Here is a 20,799-nt window from a genome sequence, read left to right on the forward strand (position 1 = left end):
GGGAAAAGTTCAGGGTTGGGATGAGAGGGGTGGGAGAATGGGAAAGGGACTGCCCAGCGGCCCAGGTCCCCCAAGAAACCCCAACTGTGAGGAGGGAGTGGAGAGGGATCTGAGCGAGTGGGAGGGGCATAAAGGCAGGGTCTGGAGCCCTTAAGGACTAGAGGAGGTGAAAGGGAGCAGCGCGGGGACTTTCCGAGGAGGATGCTTTGCCTTGAAGACATTACTCAGCTGGGATAAATCCAGCCAGAGCCGGGACCCCGGAGGCGTGGGACTTCCCCGGCGGGGACAGACAGAAAGAGGAAGGATTTGAGCAAAATGGGTTAGCCCCTCGCGGGGGTGGGGGGGTGGGGGGGTGGGGAAACGCTACCCGGAAGGGGCGGGGCCAACCTGGAGAAAGGCGGGGAAGAGCTGTGGAATTGGAGAGATCGGCTGGGCCGTCGGAGGTGGAGCCAGGGGCTGTTTACCTCCTCATTGGTCGGTACCTTGGCTCTTCATGATCACGCCCCCTGGCTCTTGACCGCCCCTAGTCCTAACTTTAAACCCCTCCTCTTCCCCTGGAGCGGGGTCGCAGTCCCGCCCTCCTCCCCGGAGCTTCCTGTTCCCGGCTAGTCCTGGCTTTGGACCTGGCGCTAGTGACCGTGTCCTGAGCGATCCCCACTTGGCTGAGGAAAGCGGGCCAGGCGGGAAAGTGTACAGAAGGCGGGAGGGGTGGCTCTCCGGCCGCGCGCAACTAGTGCCGAGTCTTGGTGGGCGGCGAGGCCGGGGCTGACTCCTGTCTCGGGATGCCGGGGGAGGAGGAACAAGCCTTCCTGGCCGCCCGTGAGGAAATGACGAGCGCCCTGAGAAGCAATTCTGCACAGGCATTTACCTTGGAGCAGCTCCGGCCACTACTGGCCACCTCCTTGCCTCCAGCCTCCCGCTATCTGCGACTAGACGCCGCACGCCTGGTTCGCTGCAACGCTCTTGGGGAGGTGAGATCAGGTCCGCCCTGCCTGGATCAGGAAGGGAACATAGGTCCAGAGGCCAGGGCTGGACTGGGCTCACAACTCTGCTCTCTGACTGCTCCCAGTCCGTAAACTACCTCAACACTCTGGCCACGGCCCTGAACATCCTGGAGAAATACGGCCGCAACCTCCTTAGCCCTCAGCGGCCTCGGTACTGGCGCTCCGTCAAGTTTAATAACCCCGTGTTTCGCAGCACCGTCGATGCTGTGCAGGTAAAACCCTTGAGCCTTATGGGAAAGGGGACTAGACTAGGATCTGTTAGAAAGGGCCTAAACCCTTGGCGAATGAGAACTAGTGCAGTCCGATCCTGCTGGGTGTTGACTTCTTGTGAATGCATGGCAGGGGGGCCGGGATGTGCTGCGGTTGTACGGCTATACCGAGGAGCGGCCAGATGGACTGAGTTTTCCAGAAGACCAGGAGGAGCCAGATGAGCACCAGGTTGCTACAGTCACACTAGAAGTACTGCTGCTTCGCACAGAGCTCAGTCTACTGTTGCAGGTGAGATGACCCTCAACATCAGCCACTTTTATTTTTTTATTTTTTATTTTTTTAAATGGTGTTCTATTTTTTTTTTATTTTTATTTATTTGTGTGTATGTGTGTGTGTGTGTGTGGCCAGCTCAATCCACCGGGGGGCGGGGCTGGCTGGCATGTGGTGCTGGGGGATTGAACCGCGGTCCCTGTGCTTTGCTAAGCTTGTTCTGAGTAGGTGCTTTAGACCACTGAGCCATCTCACCAGCCCCTCCAGCCACTTTTAGAACCCTCCTGCTGCTGGACTATGGGCCTGGTCCCCACAGCAATCTAGGAGCTCCTGGTACTGTTCTCCCTGTGACTGTTAGGGGACCAGGACTTAGAGGGAGAGCCCTGTTCTAAGGCTATAGGTGAGAACCCTCCCCCCCACCCCATCTTGTTTATAGCATGATCATCCAAGAGAGCAAGCCCTGCAGCAGCTACTGAAAGACGAAGTTGAGGATCATGGAAGAAAGGTGAGAAGGCTGGGCATGGTGGCAGAAGGGTGCTGTTGAATGAAGGAAATGGGAATGGTGGGAACCTGTGTCCCCAAGCCCTTGCCCATTCCCCTGCCTTTTGTTCCTCAGATGCAGCAGCATTCAGAATTTGACCCCTCACCCCAAGAAATGGCCCCTGACCCCCTGGCTACACCCTCTGCCCCAGGTATTACTGGTCCTATGTGGGGAGAATGGTGACTGTTTTGATGGAAATTTAGGATCTTCGTGTTTTTCAAAGAGAATAAGATTGCTTCCTTGGGTCCAGATGTGCTAAAAAGTCACCTTATGATTTATCCTAGTCCATATAGCACATTCACGTGTAACTGGTCTTTTAAAGAAATATGTTCTATTCTCTTTGCTTCTATGTTCTAGGCCCCCCTTCTGGTCCCTGTTTTCTCTGTGGTTCTGCCCCAGGCACACTGCACTGCCCATCCTGTAAACAGGTCTCATGCCCAACCTGTGACCGCCTGTTCCATGGACATCCATCCCGTGCTCATCACCTCCGCCAGACCCTGCCTGGGGCTACCCAGACTACCCATCTGAGCCCCAGGTGAGAGGCTCTCTCTTATTGGCAGGAGTAAAATTAAGAAAATCTAAAATTACTTGAGTATTCATTATGTGCAAGATTCTGTTAAAGACTGTCTAGTAGAGGACAAACAGCCAGTCACAGGCATTACAGAGCTTATAGGCATACAGATCAAGCAAGCATCAGTTGCAATAAAATAGGTTATTGTGGTATGCAAATAGGCAGTAGAGGGTTGCAATCTGGCCTGAAGGATCATCTTAATCATTAGTATTTTAAATTCTTCATAGGGGTTCAAGCCTTATGTTAGGAATACCTGCCTGGAAGAAACAAACTATAAACTTATTTAAATATTGAGCAGTATTTAAATTAAGAGTATTCCAGGAAGATCAACATATGCAAAGGCCAGAGTCATGTCTTATTATCTAGGAAATGGGGACTGCTCTGTGATGAGGGACCCAGGCACAGGTCCCACTTTGGCAAGCCCTGTCTGCTTTTCTGTTACAGTTTACCTGCCTCAGCTCAGCCACGACTCCACTTGACATCCCTGCTGGCCCTAGGAGACTGCTCACTTTCTTCCCCTGACCCTGCAAGTGCTCGTCTGCCCTGGCACTGTGCTGCCTGTGCCATGTTAAATGAGCCTTGGGCAGTGCTCTGTGTGGCCTGCGATCGGCCCAGAGGCTGTAAAGTGTTGGGGCCGGGAATTGAGGGTCCCCAAGGAACTGGAGGCCTAGAGCCTGAGCTTGCACGGGGTCAGTGGGCCTGCCAGAGCTGTACCTTTGAGAATGAGGCAGCAGCTGTGCTATGTGCCATGTGTGAGCGACCTCGGCTGGCCCAGCCCCCCAGCTTGGGGGTGGATTTCCACGATGCTGGCAGTTGCCTGCAGCCCCTTAAGGTAACCTGTTGCTGGCTTTCTCAACTCATTATTTGTACCCAGTACCTCAGACTACTGTCTACTTTTTCATTTCTTGTTTTCTTTCATCTTTGTCCAACTCTATTCTGTCATGAACCTCAGCCAGCCAGCCAATGAGATGCTTTTCTCTACCTTCCCAGCAGGGGGATACTCTGCATTCCTCTGCCCAGACTCAAGTGTGGTACTGTACTCACTGTACCTTCTGCAACTCGGGTCCTGGCTGGGTGTGTGCTGTGTGCAATCGGACCAGCAACCCCGTCCCAGTACAGCATGTTCCCCTGCTGGATGCAAGCTCTTTGGAAAAGGAACTGCCAAAGCCTGGACCTTCACAGGGTCTCAGTGCCTCCCTGCCCAGTTCCTGTGGAGACCCTGGGAAACAACGCCAAGACAAAATGAGGGAGGAGAGTCTTCAGCTAGTGATCAAGATCCGGGTAAGGATTGGTCCTGGGATGAGGTGGACCTGAACTGCTAAGGAGAAGGTAGTTTTTTTTTTTCTGTATTTAGAACAGGGGGTATAGGGTCTCACTATACCAATCAGACTCATAGTGATCCTTCTATTTATTTATAGCTTCCCAAGTGTTGGGATTACAGGCGCACACCACCTCACCCAGTCTTAATTGCCATCTTGGCGCATCCCCCTGGGGGTGGGGCCAGCAGGGCGCACCGGGGATCAAACCTGGGTCCCTGTGTCTTCCTAAGCAGGATTTTTAATCCACTGAGCTATCTGGCTGGCCACTATGGCTTTTTAATAGGAGTTCTTATAAAACTTGTCATTGATAACTGTCTCTTTTGTCATTGTTAGCAGCAGCTGCCTCTTATAGAACAGTTTCCGCATGGCAGGTAGCATAACATGTGTAGTCACATCATCAGTGTATCTGAGCTTAGCCACTGGCAACATCCTGGGTCAGGCTGAGGGTGGATGGAGAGCATCCTCCTCATGGGCCTTCTGTGTGTGTATTGTCCCTTAGGAAGGAGAGGTTGCAGGTGCCTGTCCAGAGGCGATCTTCTCGGCCCTCCAGTACTCAGGCACCGAGGTGCCCCTGCAGTGGTTGCACTCAGAGCTGCCTTATGTGCTAGAGATGGTGGCTGAGCTGGCTGGCCAGCAGGACCCAAAGCTAGGTGCCTTTTCATGTCAGGAAGCTCGGAAAGCTTGGCTAGATCGTCATGGCAACCTTGATGAAGCTGTGGAGGAATGTGTGAGGGCCCGGAGAAGGAAGGTAATGGCTGTTCTGGAGGTGGACTGGGGAGGAGGGTCTTGGAGTCTCTGACATTCTCTCTTACTCTTCTTTCTTCACTACCTTTTTCTATTCCCAATTTATAGGTGCAGGAGCTTCAGTCCCTGGGCTTTGGCCCTGAGGAAGGGTCTCTTCAAGCATTGTTCCAGCATGGAGGTGATGTAGCACGGGCCCTGACTGAGCTACAGCGCCAGCGCCTAGAGCCCTTTCACCAGCGCCTCTGGGACAGTGGCCCCGAGCCCTCCTGGGATGGACCAGACAAGCAGGTACTGGGTAGAGATGAGGAGCCCAGGTAGCCCCCCTACCCTAGCGGGAAGACAGGGAGGGGATCCCTGGGGTCTGACAACTACTACTTTCCCTTGCACATGAATTGCATTGCAGAGCCTGGTCAGACGGCTCTTGGCAGTTTACGCCCTCCCCAGCTGGGGCCGTGCAGAGCTGGCACTGTCGCTGCTGCAGGAGACACCCAGGAACTATGAGTTGTTGGATGTGGTAGAGGCAGTGAAGCACAGCCAGGACCGGGCCTTTCTGCGCCGCTTGCTTGCCCAGGAATGTGCCGTGTGCAGCTGGACCCTGCCCCGCAACCGGGTGAGCCTCCCCCCACTGCCCTGGGCAGAGAATTAATGTATTCCCTTTGGACCTCCAGTTCACCCCTACCTGGCCCTCTTCTCAGAGGTTCTCTGGGTACACCTGAAGCCTTCTGAGAAGAGGAACGCAAGAACAGGTTACCTTCTTCCTTTATAAATTACTCTGTTGTAGAAATTTTCAAACATTATCTTAGTCACCTTTCTGCTAGTATAACAAATATCTGATAAAAATCAGTTTAGAAAGATAAAGGGTGTGGGGCTGGTGAGATGGCTCAGTGGTCTAAAGCACCTACTTAGAACAAGCTTAGCAACGCACAGGGACCCCAGTTCAATCCCCCAGCACCACATGCCAGCCAGTCCTGCCCCCTGGTGGACTGGGCTGGCCCCACACACACACACACACACACACACACACACACACACAAATAAATAAATAAATTTAAAAAAAAAAGATAAAGGGTGGGTTTTTTTGTTTGCTTGTTTTTTTATTTATTTAGTAGAGGATCTAAGGGTCTACAGGGTCTCACTATACAGATCAGACTCATAGTAATCTACCTGTTTTCAGCCTCCCAAGCGTTGGGATTACAGGCATGCTCCACCATGCCCAGTCTCAGTCACTGTCTCAGCGTGCCCCAAGGACAGGGCTGGCAGGGCACACAGGGGACCGAACGGTGATCCCTGTGCCCACCTAAGTAGGCACTTTAGTCCGCTGAGCTATCTGGCTGACCTTTAAAAGGCAAACTTTGAATACAAAGCCATAGGCCAGTCAAATAGCTCAGCAGATGGTGCAGGGGCCGCCAGGGATTCGATTCCTGGGCCTGCCAGGCCTCCCATGCCACCCCGCCCCCAGGGCACGCTGAGATGGCAGTTGAGGCTGGGCATGGTGGCATGCGCCTGTGATCCCAGCTCTTAGGAGGCTGTAAACAGAACACCCTGTAGACCCTTACCTAAACACAAAAGAAAAAAAGAATACACAGCCATGGCACCGTTCTCACACACACACAAATTAACAGTTCATCCTGAAGTACTCACAGCTTTCACACTGAATTATCTCCACACCACCACCTTCCCAACACAGTTTTGGGAGTTTTTTTTTGTTTTAACAAGGTCTCACTCAGTCACTAAGTTGCCCAAGCTGACTTGAACTTGAGATTTTTCTGCCTCATCCTCCCAATTTTTTTTTTTTGCGGTACCAGGGATTGAACTCAGGACCTTGTGCTTGCCAGGCAGGCACTTATTCTACTGAGCTATCTCCCCGGCCCTCCAAACAATTCTTTAATATCATGAAAATATTTAACTGGACTGGGTGGTATTACACATGCCTGTAATTCCAGCTGTTCAGGAAGCTGAGGAAGGAGGATCAAAAGTTTAAGGCCAGGGAGATAGCTGGCTTGAGCAACTTTCAGAGACCTTTTCTCAAAATAAAAGATAGCTGGGGAGCCAGATAGGGTGGTGCATACCTGTAATTCCAGAGGGGATATGGCAGGATTGCTATAAATTCAAGGCCAGCCTCAGCTACATAATAAGTTCAAATCTAGCCTGAACTACATAGTAAGACCCTGTCTCAAAAAAGAAAAGTAAAATAAGACTGGTGGCATAGCTCAGTGGTGGAGCACTTGACTAACATGTATGAGAGGCCCTATTTCAGTTCCCAGTACGAGGGAAGAAAAAGAAAAGAAAGCAGCCCAGGAGGCCAGGGATTTGGCTCAGTAGAATAAGTGCTTCCTTGGCAAGCACAAGGGCTTGAGTTCAATCCCTGGTTCCACAAAAAAAAGAAAGAAAAGAAAAGAAAGCAGCCCAGTTGGTAGAAAAAAGCCCTTCGTATCTCCTGAGCTTCAGTTTAATCTAGATCAGAAGTGGCAGTTCACCAGCCAAATATAGTCATTTCATTATTCAGTTCTGTGCATTTTGTTTTCTTATTATTCTATTTATTGGGGGGGGTGCTGGGAGTTGAACTCAAGACCGCATGCTTGCCAGGAAGGCACTGTACTGCTGAGCTATATCCCTGCCCTTTTTTACTTTCTTTTAAAGAATAATGATAAACTGGGCATAGTTGTGCACACCTGTATTCATAGTCTCAGGGGCTGAGGCAGGAAGAACATCAGTTTGTGCCTAGCCTGTGATCCCAGCACTTTGGAGGCTGGGGCAGGAGAATTGCTGAGAGCTTGGGGCCACCCAAGGCTACATAGGGCTACATAGGGAGATTAAGGCTAGGCCAGTTCACTACATAGAGACACAAATACCCCTCTACCCCCCAGCCCCCTGCCACATACACAAAGATATAGTTTAGTGCAGAGGATTCCATGTCCACATGTATGTGTGGTCCCCCAGAGTGCCCACTTATTACAGGCCAGGTGGTTGAATGGGGATAGCCTCCTTGCACATTCAAAGTACCAATTTCTTCCTGGCCTGAGTTCAGTCCTCAGTACCACAAACAAAAGAAGACAAAATAACTGTAGATTCACAGGAAGGTGCCAAAATAGTATAGAGAATCCTATAGGCTCTCTATCCCACAATGGTGATGTCTTATATGATTATAATGCAATATCAAGACAAAGAAATATGCAATGACACTGCAGATCTGTTTTCATGGACCTGTGTATGTGGTTCTTTGCAGCAGTGTTATCCCATGTATAGATACAATCAATACCATAATCAAGGTAGAGACTTCCATCACCACAAAGGAATTCCCTGTGCTGCACCCCATGGTCATAACCCTCCCCCACCAGTGGTCAATGATGTTATCTGTATATTTGCTCTTAATTGAATGTCAATGCCTTTAGAGACATTTTTATATTTACCTCCACCTGACTGTCTTCAGGCATTTGGGGTGCCAGACTGTCCACCTGGTATCTTGTTGGCATTTGAGATTCTACCCCTGCCCAGTTAAATCCTGGTTGTTAAGACATCTAAAAGCTACTAACTGCTGTGGTTTCTGACCCCCTTCTTTCCCTTGTCATTCTTCCCCTGTAGATGCAGGCTCTGATTTCCTGTGAGTGCACCATCTGTCCTGACTGCTTCCGCCAACACTTCACCATCACACTGAAGGAAAAGCACATCACAGATATGGTGTGCCCTGCCTGTGGTCGCCCAGACCTCACTGATGATACACAGTTACTCAGCTACTTCTCTACCCTTGATATCCAGGTACTGCAGCCCTTAGGGTTCAGGCGCCTTAGGCTTTGAACAGTAACTGTATCCACCCACACCACCTCTGCATCCTATCCCCAGCTTCGGGAGAGTTTGGAACCAGATGCTTATGCATTGTTCCATAAGAAGCTCACTGAGGCTGTACTAATGCGGGACCCCAAGTTCTTGTGGTGCGCCCAGGTATGTGGCCTGCCCAGCACAGCTGAGTGGAGGGACAAGGATAGTGCAGGCAAGGCTTTGAATAACTTTATGTTTTTACCTTTGCAGTGCTCCTTTGGCTTCATATATGAGCGTGAACAGCTGGAGGCGACATGTCCCCAGTGTCACCAAACCTTCTGTATCCGCTGCAAGCGCCAGGTGAGTTTCAGTGTTCATCCTTAGAGAAATATTTACTAAGCTACTTCCAGGTACTGTATTAGATTCAGGGGGTATATTGGAAGGCAAAATAGACATGAGTTCTGAGCTCAAAGAACTTACTAGGTAGGGAGCCGCACCCAAGGGAGGGAGTGGAGGAAGGGGAAAGGAGGAAAGAGGAAAATGAGAAAGCAGGAGAAGGGAAGATGAAGAAAGGAAAGGGAAAATAGGCAGGATGGAAGAAAATCCAAGGAGGGAGGAAGTAATTTTATTAGGCATACGTAAAAGAAAACAGATCTGAGATAAGGAATAGCAGCGTGGACCCACTGAGGATACTGAGGTCAACAAAGTCTTTAGAATAAGGTTTAATTTAAGCTCAGGCCTGAGAGATGAGAAGCTAGCCATGCAGAAAGTGCTTGGGACAGAGAGAACAACCCATGGAAAAGGCTACAGGTAGGAAATGTTGTGGGCTGGATCCTTGAGGGCGAGGCTAGCAGGCAGTAGGTGCAGAGCTGGTCTCCAGATCCAGCCAGCCACTGGGGCCAAGTGAGATAAGCATGTGCCTCTGTTCTGAGACTAAGCAAGGACTGCCGCATCTTATTCGTCTTTTAAGAAATGTAATGTTTGATGCCAACAGACTTGGATCTGCATTATTTTTTTAAAATTTTATTTGTGTGTGTGTGTGTGTGTGTGTGTGTGTGTGTGTGGCCAGCTCAGCCCACCAGGGGGCAGGGCTGGCTGGCATGTGGTGCTGGGGGATTGAACTGCGGTCCCTGTGCTTTGCTAAACTTGTTCTAAGTAGGTGCTTTAGACCACTGAGCAATCTCACCAGCCCCTGGATCTGCATTATGAAACATAATAATAAAATGAACACCTGAGACCCTACCACCTACCAACACCCTTAAGCTCCCAACTTAGCTTTGAAAAGTCTTTTTGCAGGAGTGTGGAGAATGGCCTCCAGGGAGTGGAAGGGAAAGAAAGGCTAGTAACCTAAGCAGGTAATCAAGGCAAACCATGATGATGGCCTGGAGAAACTGGGGTGCAGAAGGGATGGAGAAAAGGGACATAGTTAAGATAGGTTTGGAGTGGTACAAACTCTGTGCCCAGGGTGTGAGCATGTTGTGGTTGTCATGATGTGCACTAAACTGGGACCCACTAGATGTGAGCAGAAAGGCCAGCAGGGAGAGCCAGACCTCCTTTCCTTCTGGCAGTGGGAGGAGCAGCACCGAGGACAGAGCTGTGAGGAGTTCCAGGACTGGAAGCGCAATAATGACCCGGAATACCAGGCCCAGGGCCTGGCAATGTATCTTCAGGAGAATGGCATTGGTAAGGCTGCCCCCACCTGGCCCATCTGCTCAGTGGTCTATCACTGGCAGTCGTTCTCTCCTTGTGGGCCTTGAGTGGCAGTGGCAGCCCCAACCCTGATCCACTGTCCCTTACAGACTGTCCGAAATGCAAGTTCTCATATGCCCTGGCTCGAGGAGGCTGCATGCACTTTAACTGCACCCAGTGCCGCCACCAGTTCTGCAGCGGCTGCTACAATACCTTTTATGCCAAGAATGTGAGCTCAGGGGCTGGGGAAGGGAGAGAAGGGATGGGACTGCCCTTGGGTTTGAGGGTGAGAGGCCACTGAGGAACAGCCCAGGGGAACAAAAGAGATCAGTACGATGTAAAGTACGTGTGTCTCTCCACTCTCCCCTTTTGCTTGCTCCAGACCTTCCAATGTCTCCATCTCCCTTCACCCCATGCCCCTCACGCAGGGGTTCCTGAGAGGCCAAGACCCCAGCAGTCTCTTAAGTTTTCCTCTCCCATCTGGGTTTCTACCAGAAATGTCCAGAGCCGAACTGCAGGGTGAAAAAGTCCCTACATGCTCACCACCCTCGTGACTGCCTTTTCTACCTGCGGGACTGGTCGGTGGCCCAACTCCAGAAGCTGCTGCAGGTCAGAGATGGCCGGCCTAGCTGGGTGTGCAGGTCAGAGGTGGCCGGCCTGGTTGGGTTTGCAGGTTGGGGAGGAGGAGGAAAGGCACAGGGTGGACATGAGTGGCAGCATTCTTGCGGGCCCCGCTGGGCATAGAGAGCTAGGAAATGACAATGGCTCACAACAAGGGGAACATAATGTCCATCTGTCTCTGCCCCTCCTCAGGATAATAACATTATGTTTAATACAGAGCCTCCTGCTGGAGCCCGGGCAGCCCCTGGAGGTGAGTGTTGGACAAACCTCTGAGAAGGGAACATGGTGTGTACCAGTGTGGGAACTATTTGGCCAGCTAATTTACTTCCCCAGGTCTTGTTTTTCTCCTCTGTAAAATAAGGATTGTAGGGGCTGGTGAGATGACTCAGTGGTCTAAAGCACCTACTTAGAACAAGCTTAGCAAAGCACAGGGACCACCGTTCAATCCCCCAACACTGTATGTCAGCCAGTCCACGCCCCCTGGTGGGCTGAACTGGCCACACACACACAAATAAAAATAATTTTTAAAAAAGAATTGTAATATTCATTTTGCTATTAAGCTGTTTTACAAAATCATTAAAGCACATGGCCCTAGGCCGGGCGTGGTGTTGCATGCCTGTAGTCCCAGCACTTGGGAGGCTGAGGCAGGAGGACTGCCATGGTTTGAGGCCAGCCTGGGCTACATAGTAAGTTCAAGGCCAGCCTGAACTACACTGCAAGACCCTGTCTCAGAAAAACAAAACAAAACCAAAAAAAGTACATGGGGCCAGCCAGATAGTTCAGCAGACTAAAGAGCCTGCTTAGGCAGAGTGCAATGGCCAGGGTTTGATCCCCAGCATGCTGTGCAGGCCCCGCGATTGAGACTGGGCGTGGTGGTGCGTGCCTGTAATCCCAGCACTTGGGAGGCTGAAAACAGGAGAATCACTATGAGTCTGATCTATGTAGTGAGACCCTGTAGACCCTGAAAACCATGTACTAAATACATTTTTTAAAAAAGCACATGACCTTTGTTATTTCTTCTCATATTCTCAAATGATAATGCTTCATTAATCAACTCTGTATTTAATGTCACCTAGCAGTTGCAGGGCACTGTCTTTCCATGAGGGGACACAGGAAGGTTAACCATGCAGGAGCTAAATAAGAAGAGAGATAAGTGAGAGTATGTGGTTTTGGGCCAAAAGCCACCATGGGTAAAAGTAGGGACAGCACAGTTATCAGTATCAGCCTGTGTATCAGAGTTGGTGTGTTGTACATGGCATCTAAGTAGCTGAGCTCCAGCACTAGTGCACCAGGAGTTCCTGTACTCAGTCCTCTCCCTAGAGGCTGCCTTCATAGGCTCCACAGATATCCCCATTCTCCAGATGCTTTGTAGGCAGTGGCCTCCTCCCAACCAGGGGTCCCTTCCTCCCCTTCTGCTTAGGTGGCTGCCGAGTGATGGAGCAGAAGGAGGTTCCCAATGGGCTCAGGGATGAAGCTTGTGGCAAGGAAACTCCACCTGGTCATGCCGGCCTCTGCCAGTGAGTGCTGGGCAGGGCACAGAGCACGGTGTTGGGGGTGGGAGATAGGAGAGGTGAGGCTGTGGCCAGGCAGTAAACTAGGGTTTCTAGGAGTAGCACCTCCTGCAGAAAGGGGGTGGGGGGAGGGCTCTTCTGGAAGGGGCATGAAGTAGACACTGGTTGGCTCTGACCTACAACAGATAGCAGTTGTCAGTTTGGTTTGTTTTTTGGTTTTCTTGAGACAGGCTCTTACTTTGTAGTTCAGGCTGTCCTTGAACTCCCTATGTTATACAAGCTGGCTTCAAACAGCAGTTCTCCTGCCTCAGCCTCCCAAGTGCTGGAATTACAGGCATGTGCTACCACGCCTAACTTGTTTCATTTTGTGATACTGGGGGTTGAACCTGGGACCTTCGTACTGAGCTACATGCCTGTCTTCGACATAGGGTCTTCCAGAATCACTGAGTTGCATAGATTAGTCTTAAAGTACTAAACTACCCAGGCAAGAGTCAAACTTCTCATCCTCCTGCCTCAGCTTCTAAGAATGCTGGGATTAGAGGTGCACACCAGCATGCTCAGCTAGCGGCTATCTTGTTTGTCTGAGGACCCCAGTGCCCAGCAAAGTGCTAGGCCCACTCAGTTAATGTTAGCAGCAGAACAACAGATACTCGACTTCCTCATCTCCCCAGGGCACACTACAAAGAATATCTTGTGAGCCTCATCAATGCCCACTCATTGGACCCAGCGACTCTGTATGAAGTGGAGGAGCTCGAGACTGCCACTGAGCGCTACCTGCATGTGCATCCCCAGCCCTTGGCCGGAGAGGGTCCCCCTGCCTACCACGCCCGTTTGTTACAGGTAACACTTTTCACTCAGCCTTACCTGTCACCATCCTCCAGAAGTCATCCGTCCTGGCCTATTTATGAGCTCCAGGCATCCAGTATCATTATCTTCTCTCTCCTTCTGCAGAAGCTAATGGAAGACGTGCCCTTGGGACAGAGTATCCCCCGAAGGAGGAAGTAGCTGAGGGCAAGGGTCTTCAGGAGGGCCCAGCGGCCTGGCTTCTTCAGGAGCAGCTCCAGCACCAATAAAGAAGCATCTTATTGCCAGGCTTCTTAGTGGTCCTTCTTCCTGGCCCCACCGTTTAGGGGAACCAGGGAAAAGGGGGTGAATGAAGTTTTGCTGAAAGGGCCTCCTGCACTCTGCCACCTGATCCACCCTGCACTCAGGCCAGAAGCAGTTGGCACCTTGAATGGGCAAGGAGACTCTCCCCACCCAAGCACCTGGCTTGGGCTTCCCTCTTTTCCTCCCTTCCTTTCATGGGATTCAGCTAGTGTTGGACGTCACCCAACGGTACCAAGTGGGCACGGTGGGGGGACAAACAGGTGTACATGTGATCCTGAAACTCCAAGCCAGACCGCAGGAAACTGGCTTCCGTGAAGAGACAGCAACTTCAGGCACAGAAAGTTGGGTGACAAGCGAGGAGAATTGGGCAGAGGAAAGGGAGGAGCAGAAGGGAGCGCCCTGCTGCTGACGGCAGAACTGTGACAGATTCCCAGGTGTTGCTTCCCTCTAGCGGTAGCCGGCCACCCTGCAACTCAAACCACGTGATTTCTGGGAAAGGGACCTCCCCGAAGAGAACTGAAACTTAGGGTGGGGACTGTAAAAGGGGTGGGGAGATCATAAAGCCGCCAAGCCAGGAGCTGAGTGAGGTGCCTTGAGCCCTGCGACAGCCCGGACTGCAGCTCAGGTAAGAACAGCCAAAAGTGGGGGGCCGCCGGGGTTCTAGAGCTGGAAGGCCTAGTGAGATTGGAGTCCAGGGACCCTTTGCAGGAAGAAGAGCCAGTGAGTCGGGAAGCGCAGGAGAGTTGGCCTAAAAGTGAGAGACGGGTAAGCGCCAGTGCTCCACGCCTGGTTGAAAGGGACAGGAAGAAACTGTGCCTTAGGTCCCGGGAGGAAGACTCTTAGCCTAGCCTCAGTTGACCGTCTCCTTGCCCTCCAGCCCTGCCCACTTCTGTAGCTCCGCCTGTGACCACAGCTCCTTGCCCCACCTACCCCTGGAGCAAACTGGAGGGCCAAAGGTCAAGGGTTGGGAGAGCTAGGTAAAGCTCAGAGACCCCCTCAGCCAAGGATCGGTCCTCTAAACAGCCTCTCGTCAGGAGGCCGCCCAGGGAGTTCTTTCTCCCAAACAGTACATTGCTGAAAAGTCTTAAGATAAATGTTAAAAAAAAAAAAAAAATGACTAATGTCTACCGCGTATGGTGGTTCACACCTGTTATCTTATCCCAGCCCTTTGGGAGGCTGAAGCAGAAAGATTGCCACAACTTCAAGGCCCGCCTGATTTACAAAGTGAGACCCTGGGGGGGGGGGGGGAAGACCAATATCTATGCTTTCTATCCAGGTACTAGCTCAGAATGTTAAAAACATTTACTTTTAAAATAACTGCTAGTGAAAAAAGTACTGACAAGTGATGACAAAAAACAAAAGAATTCTGCCTCAGAGAACATTGTATATATAGAGCGCAAAGATGAGGCTGTTTGCCACCCGCTAGCCCCAGGGGTCGTGGGTTTCTTGGATCTCCCCCTTATCCAACCACCAAGTGCCGGTTGTGTTGCTTGCTACTCCTCTTATCTTCCAGGATGGCATCAGGCCGGACTCGCTGCACCCGAAAGCTCCGGAGCTGGGTAGTGGAGCAAGTGGAGAGTGGGCGGTTCCCAGGGGTATGTTGGGATGATGAGCCAGCTAAGACCATGTTCCGGATTCCCTGGAAGCATGCAGGCAAGCAAGATTTCCGCGAGGACCAGGATGCCTCCTTCTTCAAGGTAAAAGGACCTGGAAACTGCTACCACCTTGTGGATAGTGAATACACTGGTGTGCTTGCCCTCAAGTCCTTTGGTCTCTGACTGGGTTTCAGATAAGTATTTGTAGATATTTATATGTAGAACTCAGTACCAAATGAAAATGCAGAACCCCACATTAGAAGAATAATAAGGATTTCAAAATGCCCGTGGGTGTGGAAGTACACACCTGTAATCCCAGCACTATAGGAGGCTGAGGCATATCCTAAATTTGAGGCTCAGGGGATCACGGTTCAATCCCCAGCTCCACTGCTGCAACAGGCCAACCCTGAAGGCTGTCTGAGCCAGCCAAAAAGAAAAAAGAAAAAAAAAATTCTAAGTTTGAGTTCCTTCTGAGTAGTTTGGCATAGACCTTATCTCAGAAAGGTTCAGGATGTAGCTCAGTGGGAAGACCCTGTGTCCAACTGCCAGTATGGTGAGTAAACAAAGATTTCAAAACAGTGGCAGAACACACACCTAACACTCTAATGCCTTGCACTTGCACAATCTGTGGGCCAGGGACCCAGCCCTCTTAGAGGGACAGATGGGGTATGCAGCATGTTGCCTCTTCTTCGCTTCCTTTCTTTACTAGGCATGGGCAATATTTAAGGGAAAGTACAAAGAGGGGGACATAGGAGGCCCTGCTGTCTGGAAGACTCGTCTGCGTTGCGCCCTCAATAAGAGTACAGAATTTGAGGAGGTTCCTGAGAGAGGCCGTATGGATATTGCTGAGCCCTACAAGGTATATCGGCTGCTACCTCCAGGAACCCTGCCTGGTAAGTGTCCGCTTGCCCAACTGCCCAGGAGACTGAGGAGAAAGGATGGAGACTCAAGCCTCCTGAGGTCCCTTTGACTTCTGCCCTGTCCCTGCCTCAGGAGCTGCTGCCCAGGTTCCCCTTCCCTGTCTAACCCATCTCTTAAGATTCCTTCTTTGCTAAGATCCTGTTTTTCTTCCCTCACCAATTGCATAGCCCAGCCAGGGACCCAAAAATCATCAAAGCGACACCACAGTTCTGTATCCCCTGAGAGGGAAGAGGAGGAAGAGACTTTGAAGAGCTGTACCCTCAGTCCTTCCTGCCTCCAGGACCCCTTCAGTAATGTAAGAGCTGAAGAGGGGACGGCCTGAGGGTGGGACAGTAACTAGAGGGAGAAGTGGACTGATGCTAGACATTGTGCATGCAGGAGGCTGCAAGAACCCCTGGGGAAGCAGGCCACCTGGACAGTGGGAGCAGCGGCAGCAGCTGGAGCAGCAGTGGTAGTCCTGAGTCGCAGGAAGGTACTGCTTGCCCTGCCTCTGTGTCCTTCGTACTATGCCCTCTGACCTATGGACTCCCCAGTTCCACCCTGAATGACCAGTGCCTTTGCCTCGATTCCAGGTACAAAGAGCGCTGAGACCACTGCTCATGAGGACCCGATAGAGCATTCACTCCCTCTAGACTTAAACTTAGGTACTTGGCACTTACAACTCTTTCCTGCTCCCTTTCATTCTAAGTCTGCTTCCTCTGTCCTTGCATCCTTTGTCCTTATAGCAAATTGTTTTTGGGGTTTTTTGGGGTTTTTTTGGCAGAACCGGGGATTGAACTGAGATCCTTGCACTTGCCAGGCAAGCGCTTATTCTACTGAGCCATCTCCCTGGCCCTCTTATAGCAAATTGTACACACTGTACCTTAGACAGAGGCACTGGCTTCTAGACCAAATTCCATGACCCTATTCCCCAAAGCTTTTTTCCCCAAAAATACAACCTAGCATGCACTGCTCCCTGGATATCCACATTACAACTTTTTTTTTTCTGTTGAGCATTGAACCCAAAGCCTCACATATGCTAAGCAAGTGCTGTACCACTAAGCTATATCACTAGCCCTATTTTGAGATATCAGTAAACAATCCAGACTGGCCTTGAACTTTCAGTCCTCCTGCCCCAGCCTCCTTAATAGCTGGGATTACAGGCATGCACCACCAGGCCCAGTGAGACACTGATTTCTTTGTGTTCAATAGAAACCCAGTTTCTGAGGACCCTTTTGTAAACAAGGCCTTGGGCATTGCACCCTGATGTGGGTGAACTTTCTTGAAAAGAGAGCTACTCTCTTGAAAAGTAGGCAAGCCTAAGAGCATGCCCTGGCTGATGCCTTTTTTTTTTTTTTTTTTTTTTTTTTAAACAGGGACTCTGTATACTTCAGGCTGGCCTTAAACTCACTAAGTAGCACAGGCTGGCTTGAGCTTGAAAGCAGTCCTCCTGTCTCAGCCTCCCAAGTCCCAGGGTCACAAACATGTGCCACTATGCCCAGATAAGGGCCCCTTTTTTCAATCTGGGAATCCTTATTTTTTGTTGTTGTTGTTGTTGTTTGTTTGTTTTATTTTTTGAGGTACCAGGGATTGAACTCAGGACCTTGCACTTGCCAGGCAAGTGCTTATTCTACTGAGCTATCTCCTTGGCCCCCCAGTCCTTATTTGTTTTCCCTCTTTTGCCTCAGTTGTTTTTTTTTTGTTTGTTTGTTTGTTTGTTTTTTGTCTTTAGGACAGGATCTACAGAGTCTGTAGGGTCTCACCATGTAGATCAGACTTGTAGCAATTCTCCTGTTTTTAGCCTCCCAAGCACTAGGATTGCAGGCATGCGCCACCATGACCAGTTTCAATCACCATCCCAGTGCAGAGCCGGCACAGCACACTGGGGATCAAACGCCAGCCACTGTGCTCTGCCTAAGCAGGTGCTTTAGTCTGCTGAGCTACTGGGCCATCTCTAGCCTCAGTTTTATTAGCAAAACGAGGACACTGAATTCCAATGACCTTCTCTTCATTTTCCTAGTCTGTGCTCATCAGATGTACCCTGGGGGTGCCGGGCTGCTGCCAGCCTCGCACTGCTCTCGCACCTGGTACAGCTGGGCTGTTCTATCCCCAGACTACTCGCTGTTGCTCACCTTCATCTACAGTGGGCGTGTGGTGAAAGAGTACCGGGTGCACAGCCTGGACTGCCGCCTTGTGGCCAGGGCCTCAGAGTCCGAGAGCAGCATCAGGCAGGTGATGTTTCCTCAGCCTGACCCCGGGGATCCCAGCCAGCGCCTGCTCAGCCAGCTCGAGAAAGGCATCCTGGTGGCCAGCAACTCCCGAGGCCTCTTTGTGCAGCGCCTCTGCCCCATCCCCATCTCATGGAACGCACCTCATGTCCCTCCTGGACCAGGCCCACATCTGCTGCCCAGCAACAAGTGTGTGGAGCTGTTCAAAACCGCCTGCTTTTATAGAGGTGAGGCTGTATGAGCTGGGCTTCTAGCCTAGCCTCCTACCTTAGCTTCCCCTGGGCCTCACCTGATGGGTCCAGCTGCCACCTTGGCCTACGGCAGACTGTACTGCTGGCACCACTACACTCGGACGTGCACATCCCACATGGCTTAGCCCTGGCAGCCCTTGCCAAGGTCACAGAAGATGGGGTTCAGGGGAGCCTAGCCTAAGACTTCACGTTCTGGGGAGCATTGTCATGTTGAAGCACATGGTAGTTGCATGCAGTGTGTGGACAAGTGAGTGCAGAGACTGAGCCTGGCAGGCACCTTCTGTACGTGCACTGACCTCCCCCATCATGCAGGAGCAGGGTGTGCCTCACACGCCTGGCCTTGCTGCTTGGTGTCTGCCACACTGTGGATGACCACCTTCTCTCTATCTACTCCTGAAATTCCATTTCCAGCTGCCACTCCACTGTGCATCTGACCTTCGGAGGGGGCCAGGAGCATAGGGCATTCAGAATGTGAGGTTCCCAGGGCCTCAGGTGTGCTGATCTGGGAGAGTGACAGCAGCAAAGGTGCTAGCAGCCAGGGCTGCTGCCTGCTAGGACTCAAAGTCTCCTAGAGAAGAGGTTTAAGTGTACAAATAGGAAAGGGAGCCCCTTCCTCAAGAAGTGCAGTAACTGTCTGCACTTCTGAGTAGTAGCTTAGTTCCTGGTATCTCCTGACCCACAGTTCAGACTCTGGCCTTCATATAGCCCCACTTACCTCTCTCTTCATTGTGGGGTCCTTGACGTTTCCTCCTTGCCTGGAGGGATGAGAAGAGTGGGTGTTGGCAGCTAGGACTCTCGCCCATTTTGCTCATCCTTGACCCTTTCTGTTTCAGACTTTAACAAGTACTCCCAGGGCCTGGGCCCCCCACCCGAGTTCCAGGTAACACTGCATTTCTGGGAAGAGAGCCCTGGCCCGAACCAAACTTCACAGAACCCTGTCATAGTGCAAGTGAGTCAGAGCAGGGGCCAAGTAAAACGTTTGATGGGGAAGGGTTTCAGGAGGAGGGAGATCCTTGGGGGGGGGGCTGCTCCTGGGGAGAGTATCTGCCCTGCTATGTTCACTGAGCCCTGGTCCCCATCTTTTCGGGTACAGATGGAGCAAGCCTTTGCCCGGCATTTACTGGAAAGACATCAGAGTTAACACAGCCCTTCAGCTCCTGATGAGGAGCTGGGGGATCCACCAGCTACTTCATGTTCCTCCTGTCTCCTTTGGAAAAGACTCATTCTCCATACCATTTATCTGCCTCCCTTTGTGTTAACTCCGGTGTGACCTGCCTCTGAGCTATGTCCTTGAACTCCTATGAGTCCAGACTGGTGGAGAACACTTTATCCTTTGGAAAAAATTTTTTTGAGATATACTCTCTTTTAGCTCTAAGGAACTGGGAAATTTCCAAACAGTATGAACTTGGGCTCTTTCCTTCTTCCCCAAGCCTCAACTCTAAAGCTAAGCACTTTATGTTTTCTTCCAGGGTCTTCACGAGAATCTAAAATAAAATATTCAAACAGGAGTCACTATCTGATTTATTGGGCAAAGACAGCAGGGGTATAGGAGATGGTAGACCTAAATTTAGAATCAGGGCACTGGAATTCTCTTCTTGCTGACATCTCTAAGCTCTTTTGCTCTTGTCAGCCTACAAGCTGAAGGTGAGATGCTGCCTGGGTGCTATGGTTCTGGACCTGGGACTCTTCAGAGGTGTACTCACTAGGCAAGCAAGATGAGGGAGATGTAGACGTAGGGGCCAGGAATAGTGGTTCATACCCATAATCCCAACAGTTGGGAGGCTGAGGCAGGAGGATTATCATGAGTTCAGGATCAGCCTGGGCCATGTAATGAATTCATGGCCCACCTGATCTACGATACGTAGTGAAATCCTGTCTCAGACAACAATAAAGAAAAACTAAAAGGTTGGGGTCAGCCACCAAGAGGGTAGGGTCACTGAACCTACAACTAAACAGCCAGGAACCACATCCATTTCACATGGGAAAATCTGGTCTCCACAGTCTTGCTGGAGGCCTCTGCTGTAAATGTCAAATATAGGCCAGGGGTGGAGTGTGGAGGTAAAGGCCTATAATTCCAGTCCTTAGGAGGCTGAAGTGGGAGGAGTGCAAGGCCAGGCTGAACTATATAACAAGGCCCTAAGAAGAAATTGATGTATTTTAAAAAGGCAATCCTGTCTCCAAAGAGTGCCTTCTTCTAGGGGGCCACACTTTGATATGCTAATAGTGGGGTTTCACAAGTTCTCAGATTTTCTACTTGAGGTGAGCCAATGGTTAGAGTTATAAATCTGTGGTTTTTTAATAGTTGCTTTTGCCACAAATTAATAAAAGACCTCGGGCTGGAGAGATGGCTCAGTGGTCTAAAGCACCTACTTAGAACAAGCTTAGCAAAGCACAGGGACTGCGGTTCAACCCCCCAGCACCACATGCCAGCCAGCCCCGCCCCCTGGTGGGCTGAGCTGGCCACACACACACACACACACAA

The 20,799-nt window shown here is 50.9% G+C and overlaps 2 protein-coding genes across 5 annotated transcripts; both read left to right on the plus strand.

Annotated features, from left to right (window-relative positions):
- Window positions 1-389: 389 nt before the first annotated feature.
- Rnf31 (ring finger protein 31) lies at window positions 390-13,325 on the plus strand. 3 transcript variants are annotated; one of them, XM_023707713.1, is made up of 21 exons: window positions 390-971; window positions 1,070-1,216; window positions 1,347-1,502; window positions 1,921-1,989; window positions 2,101-2,176; window positions 2,383-2,560; window positions 3,041-3,428; window positions 3,590-3,877; window positions 4,415-4,663; window positions 4,768-4,947; window positions 5,063-5,269; window positions 8,242-8,415; window positions 8,500-8,598; window positions 8,686-8,775; window positions 9,984-10,098; window positions 10,215-10,333; window positions 10,600-10,713; window positions 10,918-10,975; window positions 12,146-12,242; window positions 12,908-13,076; window positions 13,188-13,325. In XM_023707713.1, exons 1-21 carry the CDS (start codon window positions 783-785, stop codon window positions 13,239-13,241), a joined length of 3,216 nt encoding a protein of 1,071 aa, XP_023563481.1. In that variant the 5' UTR covers window positions 390-782; the 3' UTR covers window positions 13,242-13,325. The 3 variants fall into 3 exon arrangements, with proteins under 3 accessions (XP_023563481.1, XP_023563482.1, XP_023563480.1); XM_023707712.1 differs by having other exon boundaries at window positions 391-971; window positions 3,587-3,877; XM_023707714.1 differs by lacking the exons at window positions 12,146-12,242; window positions 13,188-13,325 and having other exon boundaries at window positions 3,587-3,877; window positions 12,908-13,025.
- Window positions 13,326-13,878: 553 nt separating this feature from the next.
- Window positions 13,879-19,825, plus strand: Irf9 (interferon regulatory factor 9). Of its 2 annotated transcripts, XM_023707715.1 has the most exons (9): window positions 13,880-13,968; window positions 14,857-15,040; window positions 15,648-15,831; window positions 16,027-16,154; window positions 16,238-16,331; window positions 16,432-16,503; window positions 17,952-18,293; window positions 19,151-19,266; window positions 19,411-19,825. In XM_023707715.1, the coding sequence occupies exons 2-9, from the start codon at window positions 14,858-14,860 to the stop codon at window positions 19,456-19,458; spliced, it is 1,167 nt and encodes a 388-aa protein (XP_023563483.1). In that variant the 5' UTR covers window positions 13,880-13,968; window position 14,857; the 3' UTR covers window positions 19,459-19,825. The 2 variants fall into 2 exon arrangements, with proteins under 2 accessions (XP_004647539.1, XP_023563483.1); XM_004647482.2 differs by lacking the exon at window positions 16,432-16,503 and having other exon boundaries at window positions 13,879-13,968.
- The last annotated feature ends 974 nt before the right edge of the window (window positions 19,826-20,799 follow it).

This window comes from Octodon degus, unplaced genomic scaffold, assembly GCF_000260255.1.
Source record: "Octodon degus isolate 3935 unplaced genomic scaffold, OctDeg1.0 scaffold00307, whole genome shotgun sequence".
Classification (NCBI taxonomy): Eukaryota; Metazoa; Chordata; class Mammalia; order Rodentia; family Octodontidae; genus Octodon; species Octodon degus.